At 37.8% G+C, this 12353-nt stretch overlaps 1 protein-coding gene across 2 annotated transcripts in view; it reads right to left on the bottom strand.

Annotated features, from left to right (window-relative positions):
- Positions 1 to 12353, bottom strand: part of LOC306859775 (laminin subunit alpha-5-like) — a 67873-nt gene that overhangs the window by 30003 nt on the left and 25517 nt on the right. For both annotated transcript variants that reach the window (XM_079401023.1, XM_079401024.1), the window contains exons 7-22: positions 9048 to 9163; positions 6949 to 7067; positions 6665 to 6755; positions 5412 to 5546; positions 5187 to 5231; positions 4936 to 5076; positions 4447 to 4584; positions 2229 to 2363; positions 1984 to 2118; positions 1752 to 1889; positions 1614 to 1666; positions 1171 to 1270; positions 920 to 972; positions 730 to 835; positions 555 to 654; positions 314 to 470 (exon numbers count right to left, since the gene is read on the bottom strand). In XM_079401023.1, coding sequence (XP_079257149.1) covers positions 314 to 470; positions 555 to 654; positions 730 to 835; positions 920 to 972; positions 1171 to 1270; positions 1614 to 1666; positions 1752 to 1889; positions 1984 to 2118; positions 2229 to 2363; positions 4447 to 4584; positions 4936 to 5076; positions 5187 to 5231; positions 5412 to 5546; positions 6665 to 6755; positions 6949 to 7067; positions 9048 to 9163 — 1762 coding nt within the window. The remainder of the gene's footprint in view (positions 1 to 313; positions 471 to 554; positions 655 to 729; positions 836 to 919; positions 973 to 1170; positions 1271 to 1613; positions 1667 to 1751; positions 1890 to 1983; positions 2119 to 2228; positions 2364 to 4446; positions 4585 to 4935; positions 5077 to 5186; positions 5232 to 5411; positions 5547 to 6664; positions 6756 to 6948; positions 7068 to 9047; positions 9164 to 12353) is intronic.

The following is a 12353-nucleotide window of genomic DNA, read 5'->3' as shown; positions in this document are numbered from 1 at the left end:
TGTTATTATAATTTATAATCAATATTATATTATTATTTAGCATTCAATAATAATGTTGTTATAATAAAAATATTATTATTATTATGTATTATTAATAATAATATTAACAACAACAAAAATATCAATTATTAATACTACTCTTGTTGTTGTTATTGAAGTTTTTATTATTACTATTACAGAATTATTATTCTAACAATTTATTATTTATTTATAATATATTTATAATAATATATATTATTTATCATGAAATTATGTAATTTAAAAAACAGATTTCAAGGTGAAAACACAGTCTTATAAGTGTGTGTTTGTGTACCTGTATGGGGGACATCTGGGCATATCCCCTCCAGCTGAAGCTCTCAAACTCCAGAGGATTGTAACCAAACCTCACTGGACGTCCATCCATGGTGGTGCCTTCCTCCACTTCAAACTTCATATGGTGCAGGTCCGGGAAATAATGATCCGGCCGAGGTCTAAACAAACACACCAGAGTCATGACAGAACCCACACAAACTGCACACTGCTACATCTGTATGTGCTTTTTCCCCATCACTCACTGGTTGCATTTGAGTCCCTCCACATTGGGTCTGCATCGACACCGCCCGTGCCTCTCATCACACGCCTGCCCAACAGAGCCTCCAATGTCACACTGGCAACCTAGATGCAAAGTGGAAGTTTAACCCATTTCTTCATTTGAGTATTCAGAATGTCTGCTTGGAATTGATTATGTACCTTGGCACCCAAAGTAGTTGTTCTTCTGAAGATTGAAGTACCCATCCTTGCACACATTACATGTGCCGCTGCACACGTTGGGTTTACAGTAACACTGGCCGGTGCTCTGATTCAAACACAGATAGAGGTTTGTTAACTATGCTCTTGGAACTGAATTTGTAAGATGGAGTTATCGTTGATATTTCTATACCTGAGTGCACTCTGCAACCTCGCTCATAGTTCCTAATGTATTACAGTCACAGCCTGCAAAATCAGTCATAATATACATTAGCAGAGACATATTATGTGTTTTATTTTATATACAGCTCAACTAACAAGCTACATATTTAAAAAAAAAATGCACTGTCACTAGAGTCTGATTTGCCACCAAAGCGAATAAAATCAGTCTTTTGTTTCCGTTGGCCCAGTTACTTTCGCGGTGTGTCCAAACTTTTCTCTTACTTGAGCATCCATAGACTGTGTCGGGAGAAAGATTCCAGTAGAGAGGCTTACAACGATCACATGCCACCCCCTCTACATGCGGCCAACAGTTGCAGGAGCCCTGAGGAATAAAAAAAAACAAGCACTGAGAGCCTGAAATAGGAATGAAAATTTGCAAAAAGACTGTGACTGATCCTCATTTACAGAGGTAGTTAAAAATAACAATGTAAAAGATATGAAAGGGTGCGTCTAAACAAAATCTTGATGTTGTCTACTGAATTGCTACATACTGAACACTGTTGTTTCACATAATCTTTTGATATGTTCACAAAATGTTCAACATATTATGTGCAGTATATAGTATGATATGCACAAATATAACAACATGAATAATTTACAGCACAATATGCACTATCCATTCTAAAAGCAGCCATGTTTATTGTAGAAAGCTGAGTTATACTCACCACAGTGGGCAGGATGTCATTATGAACAGAGCCTGCTGGGTTACAAGTCCCGACTAGACCACAGGGAGGGAAAGAAAACCATTAGAACTACTTCAAATGAATGTAATATACAGGACCATGAATATAGTTTAAGATCACCTTGGCAGAGGGGAAAGCCATATGACCCAGGACTGCAGATATCACATCTCTGACCCACAATGTTTGGCAGACAAACACACTGACCAGACACTGGATCACAGGAGCTGAAGCGAGAGCCCTCCATTGAGCAACGACATGCTGAAACAGAGAGATTTCAATGTAAAAACACCTGTTATCACAGACAATCCTTCTCTAGGTAATGTTGGCCTGTGATTAGAGTCATGTGACTTACGTGTGCAGCTGGGATAGGAGTAATATCCGGGTGCACACTGGTCACATTTGGGGCCACTGTAGTTGGGTCTGCAGTTACACTGACCCGACAAGGTACAGCTGGAGTCCAAAGATGTGCGAGGGTCACAAGTGCACACTGGGAAATTGAATCCAAATAGTTATAATTGAGATAATACAGACAGTGAATCTGCAAACATCAGACTGAGCATTTCTTTAATGTATTAAACCACTGTGTGTGTGTCTTACCCTGGCAGTTTGGATATGAGTGGAACCCTGAGCGACACTGATCACAGCGAGGACCAGTGAACTCCGGCCTGCACAAACACTGACCAGCCGCGTTGCATATCTCAGGCATAGAGCCTACAACACTGCAACCGCAATCTACAGACAAAGAGAGAAATAAAATTGAATCAAATGTTAATAGTTTTGAAGTAAACAAGAAATGCTTTCATAATCCATTATGCTTTTGTAATGTGACATTTCAAAATGGAAAAGGACATTTAATGAGAATGTTAATATTCAATATTAACGAACTTGCAGAGTAGACACAATTTTGCCTGAATGATTCAGAATTTTTAATCAAATATTCAGTGAAAGGTTTGTTCCTTTTTTAGTTTTTGAAGAAATCAATTCGGATATGTAAATGATTCAATGACTCACTTATAGAGACGGTCATTATTTTTGTTCCAGAATGAATAAATGTTTTTGAACAAATCTATTTAGTTGAGAGAATGGTTTAAATGATTCAATCATAAAGACAGTCACTTGTTTCATTTCAGAATGAATCAGTATTTTCAAATAAATCAGCTGAGTGAACAATTCAAATGACTAATTCATGAAGACGTTTTGTTCCCGAACGAATATTTTTGAACAAATCAGTTGACTAAAAGATTAAATGGCTCTTTTGAGGCAGTCACTTGTTTTGTTTCTGAATGAATCAGTGTTTTTGAACAAATCAGTTAAGTAAAAGATTCAGTAACTCATGAAGACAGTAGGCGTTTCTCAATGTCAAGGAAGGATCCTCGGAAGCCAGAATTTCGAGGATGCTACGTCATCGACATCCGTCGAAGGACTGTTCCAATGTCGAGGATCCTCGGAATTTCAACCAAGGACTGAGTCCTTCGTTCGAAAAATATCCCATACACAGGAAAGGATGCATAAGTGTAGCCTTCGCGCTCTTCGCGCGCTAAAATCACCCACAATCCTATGCGCGCAGCTTTGCTATCTTGCTCAAAAATTCAAAATGTCGGACGTTAGCGGAGTCGGAGCACCAACGGGGCAATATGCGTTCAAATGTAAGTATATTTACAAATTACAAATTACTTAAAAAACATTTTTGTATTAAAAAGTATTACTACCGTATTGATATTATAAATTCTAGAAATTACGTTATTGATAGCTAACTGAACCGGACCTGTCATTTCATTTCACAATTATTAGCCGTCACCGGCATTTCTTTAGTAAATAACTAACTTAGTTAAGTTGTCCAGAGTAAAAGCGGACCGTTTCACTGACGTAATGACACAATAACATGCACTTGCTAGCCTGTTCCATTTACGTGTTCTCCGAATGCTTAAGAGGAGCCTCGCCTAGCCTCTGAAGGAAGTGACTTGGAAGGACCAGTCCTGCCAAGGACGTATCCTTGACATTGAGAAACACCGTGTCACTTGTTTCATACCTGAATGAAACAATGTTTTTAAACAAATCAACCAGGGGTGCGTTTCCAAAAAGCAACTATGGTCGCAGGTTCCATCTTTACCATTAGAGTTCAATGGAACTTGCGATCATAGTTAGCTAACGATGCTTTTGGGAAACGCACCCCAGGCAGATTCAATGACTCACTTATCAAGACAGACTCTTGTTTTGTTCCTGAACGATTCAGTGTTTTTGAATAAGTCAGTTAAGTAAAATATTCAATGACTCATAAAGACAGTCACTTCTTTTGTTCCTGAATAGATTAATGTTTTAGAACAAATTTATTTGGTTGAGAGAATAATTCAGTTAACTCGCTCATGAAGACAGTCACTTGTTTCACTTCAGAACAAATCAGTGTCTTTGAATGAATTGGACAAGTGAACGATTCAAAGGACTCAGTTATACAGACAGTCACTTGTCTCCATCTACTGGTGTAATGATGTAAACTGCAGAGAGAGTCACTGAGAAATTTCCACCACTAAAATACACATTTACAGTCTGTGAATGCAAGCAGAGTGAAAAGTCATGCCACTTACCCAATCAAACTGGTAACATCAACCAATCAAGTTACTACATTTTATAATGTGCACTGATAAATCAAATGCAATAAGACCACGAATGTGTGTTAAGAAAGTAAATAAAGTTGTCCTTTATCAGAGCAGTAAAAGAACAGGAAACAGTTATTGTGGCTGCACTGTAAAGTTCATGGTTTGGCAGCATTCATGGGGGATTTTGAAGTTTAGTGAGATTAGAGTTGGCAAGCACTCACATTGGCACAATGGGTAGTTGAAGTAGCCGGGCGCACACTGCTCGCATGAATAACCCTGAAACCCGCTCCGACACACACACTGGCCCGTTAGTGCATCACAGGACCCATCCAGGCAACCCTGGCCTGAACACTGACAGCCTGGGGGGAAGGGAGCGGAACAAGAATGTGGGCATGTTTGCATTGCCTTTGTCATTGGGTGGTATATTGTGCTCACAAACACTCCAACTATGTGCAAGATCAACAGCAGTTCAGCAGACAGACAAACACTAATGCAACAATCTGCATGTGTTTGCTCAGATGTCACCTGCTGCAGTGGATCACACAGAAAAGACTAAAATGGGCAGAATGGGACAGCTGATCTGATCTGGGACTTAACAATGGACAGGCACACACATATATGCTTGATGAAATGACAAACAATATACTAACATTAAAATATCACTGTAATTAACTCAGTGACAATTATAAAACCCATAAAAACGTGCTTACGCTGACAGTTGAGGCCGAAGTGACCAGGAGTGCAGGTGTCACAGTGTTCTCCGGTGAATTCAGGTTTACACACACATGTATTGGTGCGAGGGTCCGGCCTACAGGAGTTCCCTTCTGTGCCTGCAGCGCTGCACTCACAGTCTGCACAACACAAGAACGTAGTAAAATATATGAGAAATCAGTGAAGGAGAATAAGAATCAAATCAGATTCAAATGGAGATGAATCAAACTGAATCAAATCAATGTCTTACTAATGATTTCCCCTGCAGGTCTGGCCTCTCCACTGATGTACCCCTCTGACAGAAATAAACACAAGCAACTGTATAATAAACAATGTGAATTTCTTTACATATATTTATACTAAATATTAGTTTGATAGTTGTTTAGAGATAATTATCCACACTGGATGAATTCAACTGAAATACACTGCCTGAAACCTTCATGAAAGTTTCAAAGACACAGACACAGAGACTTACGGTAGCATTCAGGGAAGCCTTCGTATCCTTCCGCACACATGTCACAGTTCTCACCGGTGTAGTTGGGTTTACAGTAACAGCGTCCGGTCAGATCCTCACATGTGCCGTCAGTGAACTCAGACTCACACAGACACTCTGCAAAACACATGAGAGAATCAGAGAAAACCAAAAAAGAAAGGCGTCATCAATTTCTACAGATCATTTAAAGGTACGGTAGGCAGTTTAAGAGAGGCTAGCAATAGCAAGCTAGCTTTGAAAGCATAAGATTCCACCCTCCCTGCAAATTACTCTCCAAAGCCACGCCTCCTCCAAAACACATGAATGCGCTCCGGCAGACCAGAGGCTAATCAGCGACGTGATGAGAGATGGCGTTGGTGGAGGGTTGAATGCAGTGTTGTCAGATTACCTCATGTCTCATTCACCAGTGATGAAAAATTACAGTAAAAAGTTCATAATATTACAATAATAAAGCTTTCACATTTTCGCTCGGTCTGCAATAGCGCAATGGACTGCGTGAACAGGGTGCACGGAGGTATGCAAATATATACGTTGACAGGCAGGTAGGAAAGCCTATATAAACTTGATAAGCAATTAAATGTGTTGGTTTACACAAAGAAATGTGTAAGCTTTTAATAAGTCCAAGAATAAAAAGATTAATTTACTTAACATGTTACATTTGATTTACAGAACTTTTTGTGCTGTTTTCTATCAGTTTGGACTTGAATAAATAGAGAAAACTTGCACTTAACCCATTCACAGGCATTTTGTTTTCATAGTTAAGACAGATATCGTGATGTATCGTCATAGGATTTTCTAGCAATATATCGATTATCGCAGAATTGCTGTATTCGTGATATTATCGTATCGTGAGCCATGTATCGTGATTCGTATCGTTTCGAGAGGTACTCTGTGATTCCCACCCCTAATAAATACATTTAGACCACTTAGTGATTGCTTTCAGAATGAGAAGAGACTTTCAACCAGCATAACAAAAAATGTTTTTAAACCAAATCAACTACCCTGTCTTTATATGCATGTATAAAGTTCAATTTTTATTTAAATGTATGTATGGCCAGAGTGCTGCTTTTAACGAAAACTATTAAAAATTATTTTCATAGGTGAAATAGGTGAAACATGTAAACAAGCATTAGAAATGTTGCTTCGACAACTAAAAGAAACTAAATTTTAAGTTGAAGCAATAAAATGACTAAAATAAAAATAAATGAATGCTAAATAGGTCACGGGAGACTCACTTGAACAGGCGAATGGAGACTCAAGAGGATGATCAGGTGATCTGTAATACCCACGAATGCAGCGCTCACAGTTGATGCCTGTGGTGTGATGCTGTGGGAGAATAAAAATCACCAATATCATAGAATGTATTTGCAAAACCTAGTGAGTGTGCAACTGACAACCAAAAATGTTGTGTGCACTTATGTGTTATCTGTTATAAATGCTGTCTAGGTAGGTCTTGAGCCACAGCCAGTGCATCTGCACCAATTTCATGTTATTAGTGTGTTTGTACACCTGAGCCCACCTGGCATTCGACGCACACTCCTCCGCCACTGTATTCTCCTTGCATGTTGAGACTGGCTCTCCTCTGTTCGATCTCTGGATCATAGTAGCACTCTGACGAGTGTCTGTGGCAGTTACATGCTGCAAACACAAACAACACGCGGAGATTAATAACTCATCTGTCAGTGCAGAGAGAACAGATATAAACAAGGCAGGACATGCACAAAACACATCAGTGTCCACCTGAAGAGTTCAGACTGTCCCGAGAGGAATGACAGCAGAGAAAGGAAAAAGAAAGAGAAAAGAGAACAGTAATTAGCTAGGAGTGAAGTTAGTATGGGGAAAGCAAAAGAAAACTCTGAGGAAATCTTTAAATCTCAGCTGGAAATACAAGTTAAAATATTTACAAATAACATTATAATTGTGTGTATACTTACAAAAATGTACCATGGTGACCAAAATATTAGTATAATATTATCATCTATCTATCGATCATTTTTGTGCTTGATTATTTATTTTAAAGTCCATTGGAAATTTCCATACACTTTCCATACACTTGAATCAGCAGTGATTAGAAAAAATTATTAATTATAGCAAATTCACTATTAAAACATGAATACCAGCGGGCTCTGATCATGTGTTTTTCCTGTCACACAGTGGAGTGTTTGACAGAACATGCGTTGTGAATGGCTGTGTTTTGTTAAGGTCCAGTCCACTGACAGCAGGGTGAGGACACGGTGACCCGACGTGAGATGAAACAGTTCTGTCAGATGGGACAGTCTCTCTGGCTTTGCTCAAGCCAGCTCTGCTCACAGATGTGCCATAAACCTCACTGAGGTCCCTCTCCACTCAAAGGAGTGGTTTTATATTTGGGAACTCAGAGATTAGATTAGGTAAGAAACAGCGGATATCCAACAATATACTCAGAGGAAACGTTTTCCAGACTGAAATGGCTCCCAAATACACAGATAGAGTGAGTTTGAGATCCTCTTAAAAGCATTGTGGGACTATTTTTACAGTGTGTGAGAGAAGCCAGACTGGATTAGTGTCTCTATGAGCTCACAGCAGGCTGGAGCTGTTGTTCTTATTCACACCCTGACTCTGATGTCTTACTAAAGCAGAGAATACGCTGATCCTAAACTCAACCTATAAACATCATCATATAATCGAGAATATAAATCAAAACATCTTCGCACAACAAAACCAATCCGAGGTCTGAAAGGCTAATAGGTATTTACATTTATAAAGGTATCAGGTAGCCACTTTTACTTAGAGGACTAGGAGTTTATTTAATAAATGATCAATTTAATAAATAAATTAATTAATTAATTATAACTATTATAAATAAATAAATACATTTTAACGAAATTGTGTGTGTGTGTGTATATATATATATAAACACTTTTTAAATAGACAAATTAAAACTACATTTTAAATTAATACATTAATGCATTTATGAATAGACAATAGACATTTTAATTAATGTTTAAAAAAATATTAAAATATATTTTATATTTATATTACATATATTAATATTTAGAATATTAAATAATATAAATATTAAATAAAACAATAAAATAATAAAAGTACAGTTTGTCAGTTGTTTTACTCTGTCCTTTTGCTAAAGGTTTTTCTTTATCCACTTGCCAATAGAGTTATAATGCCACTTTACAGTTCACTAGAACTTCAGGAAAAATATATAACACCACAAAAATGTGGACTATGAGTATGATGATTATGATGATAGTATTTTACATTTGTTAGAATTACACAAGTTGAAACGATAAAAAAGGGAGAATGTAGGAAGAGAAACTTATGTGATTAAAAGTGTAAAGACAGAGAAAGAGATCATACAAGTTTCTGAGTTTGAGTGAAAATATTCTGAAATTTCTGAAAAGGTCACACTTAAACTTAGTGATTAAATGTCACGTCTATTAATACATAAAAAAGAGCACTGTTAGAAAGAATAAAGAAAATGCTGTTCTACCATCAAGAAAGGAAGGCAGAAAAAATCTCCCACGAGAGAAATCATGTTTTGAGAACAATGTGTCAAGGAGGGGCCTGGCAGGTACTAAATCTTTGTTTTGTTGGCTCACTGGACGCAGAGAGAGGAAAACTCACGGTCACATTCATTGGCACTGTAAGTCGTGGCTGGTTTCCATGGAAACTGGTTGAAGCCGGGGCAACAGCGATCACATGACGGCCCGCAAGTGTTGTGCTGGCAGTCACACTGAAGCCTGAGAGACAGACATAAAAGACAAATCACAGGATCACACAAGTTTATACCCTGAATCCTAAAACTTGCTATATGCTTTTAAGCTATATGAGCAATTCTCAAATATAACTCTTTTGCTATATTTATGTGAAGAATATGTGTACGTATATCAGTACATATGTATATGCTATGTTTCTTTACTTTGTTAATGTTTTGTAATGAATTTTAGATAGAAATTCCCACTTGTCTTCTTTCTGTCTCAATCTTGAGGGGCCACTATATGCAAATACTAAAGTACTTCATGTCTATGGGCCTCAAATGAGCCACACAAGAGCTTTTATTCAAATGTCTAAACTTCTCACTGACCTTGCTGCTTCCAGGAAAAGAATGAATTAGGGAAAGAAAGCGAGAGAGTCTTTAAAACCTGAGAGTCTGAAGTTCTTCACGTTTGCTAAATGTTCCTACATCATCTGAAAAGCTAATGGAATTAACTGAGACTCGGTGGTCTCCTCATGGGGAGCTGCATTCACACATGTATCATCATAAAGCTACACAGCAGACAGTAAACAACTGCTACATGCTTTACATATGCCATATTCATACATTCAAATGATAATCATTAATAATGACCATCGAACAGTAACGGAAAAGCATTTATAGATTTCTAAGAATGAACTATTAACTAAATAAAGCAAACTGGTGGTTAATTCATACAATCTGCTAATTTTTCGAATGAATCAAATGATAAAAATTCATACTAAATCACCAAATCGTAAAATAGTTGCATGTAACAGCAGTGGCATGTGACCAAAAGCGCAATTCTAATTGGTTAACCCATTTTCTTTGCAGTGCGATGGGAAAGAGAGGAATAATTTGTTGCATTGACTGCATGTGAATATTTGTATGGGGCTGAAAAGACTGAATGAATGATGTTCACTCAAATTAAAATGTTTACCACACTGAATTTTCATACTAAACACATTTGTGACCCCATTGTGATTCACTCATTTAAGTGCACACATATGGAAGGACACACATTTGCACTCAAGTGTGCATTTTAGTGTCCCTGAATCTGTTTGGATTGTTCAGGTTTAACCCTTCATTAACACCCAGCCACAGTCAGAGCAAGTGTTCCAGAGCCTCACTTCAAGTGAGCTACAGCCAACCATACTAACCAACCCCATCCACAGTCTATCAACCCTCCGCTGCCTTCTAGATCTCCTCTAAGACCTTAACACACATGCCTTAACGTCTTAAGCTTCAAGTTCCGCTTACAGCATGGAAGAAGTTATCTCACTACACAAATCTCCCCATAAATCAACAGCACACTGACATCAGTTTAACTCCTGGTACCTGTGGGGCAAACAGCTGCACCTGGGAAGCTTAGGTGGAGCACGCTTTAGTGATTGACCTCTGACTTTCAGCATCTGACTCATTCTTTGGGTTATCCTCATTTAGCTCTGTCAATCGAAACCCTCCACCCTTTACTATCTGTCTGTATTCATTCATTCAGTCGTTCGGTTATCAGCAAGAAGTCTCTTATGGTCACCATGGCTGCATTTATTTGATCAAAAATACAGTATATTACAGAAATATTACTACAATAACTGTTAACTATTTTAATACGTTTTTAAATTTAATTTATTTACGCGATGAATTTTCAGCACCATTACTCCAGTCTACAATTTTTGTTTTTTTAACTGAATACAAACTTTTTATTAACACTATTGTTAAAAATGTTTACCATTGAATAATGTCTATCGTTTCACATACTATTTAAAAAATATATATTATTATTGTTATTTTTGTATTCTCGTAGGTTCATAAAATTACAGTTGAACCACTGATGGACTATTTTAACGATGTCCTTACTATCTTTCTGGGCACTGAACGTGTCAGTTGCATTACTTAATTTGTGTTCCGAAGATAAACAAAGGTCTTACAGATTTGGAACGACATGAGGGTGAGTAATTAATGACCTAATTTTCATTTTTGGGTGAACTAACCCTTTAACTCCACCCTTTGTATAATAAAAGAAAATCACCACAGAAACACTCAATTAAATTGCCAACACTTAGAAAAAATGTGTTGCACGTTGAAATATACAGATGTGACAGTCTCAGAGGAAAACATCTGGTCTCCTATATCCCCATCGCATGTATATCAGTAAAACTCCACAATATCAGTTACACACGCATGCAATCCATTTCCTATACAGAGGAAATCACAAAGAACAGCAGATTTAACAGAGATCCATGAAGGTTATGAAAACTCCCCCTCCTCTCCAAACGCAATGTTAGCATCTGTTTCTTGTTGCTATGATCTGTATTAACCCTCTGGGTTTTGATAAGTCCCTCACAGGAGTCTACTGACACATTTGACACCTTCCAGGTGTTTTATATTCCTGTTTGCTCACACCGAACGCTGCAGGAATCTCTGGAATGACAGAATACAGTAACAGACTATTTGTCAGCAGGGACAAAAACTATGACCGGCGGATATATCTTGATTACGACATACAAAGAGCCAGGAAAATCTCTCAAGATTCCTGAAATATTACATAAGCAATGTGATCTGCTTTATGTCCAAAGGTCTGCTGCACTAGAGGACCACACACCACATATTTTTGAGGATTTCGCTTAAATGTTTGTAAGATTTCATTACTCTTTAACTTCTGGAACATGATCAAAGTAGCCAAAAACTGAACCCACAGGATGCATTCCACAAAAACTTCTACAAAACGTTTTTACAATAACCTGAGAGAATAAAACCCTTCTTCTTTTGTGAACTGACACTTTTCAAGGCACTGGTCAATTAGCAGGTTAAGAACAGAGGGATCATTTACAGTATGCTGTCTCATGGTACATGGCTATCTTCTGACAAGCTAGTAAATCCAGACGCCTGCTGGGCCTCAGGACTGAATAATGTCCCACGCCAGCCACCATCACTCACTGTCCTGAGACACGCGCCTAGAGGAAGCGAGCTGCTCTGACTATGAGCCTTCTAGCTAAAAACCTTGTCCTAAAAAACAACCTGATCTGGCATTGGTTGTTTTGTGGCATTAGAGACCATGTGGCTATATTCTAAAACTCTGGATTACGTAATAGCTTTTGTTAAAATGTTGCGCTTGAGGTAAAATAATATTGTAAGGTGAAAATATGTGCAAAAATGTGAGAATCAGGCAAGTAAAGACTCCTTGGAGCAGAGCATCA

The sequence above is a fragment of the Barbus barbus genome (genome assembly GCF_936440315.1).
Source record: "Barbus barbus genome assembly, chromosome: 40".
NCBI classification, from domain to species: domain Eukaryota; kingdom Metazoa; phylum Chordata; class Actinopteri; order Cypriniformes; family Cyprinidae; genus Barbus; species Barbus barbus.
The sequence above is the reverse complement of the archived record's forward strand: the minus strand, read 5'-3'. Positions and strand labels throughout refer to the sequence as shown.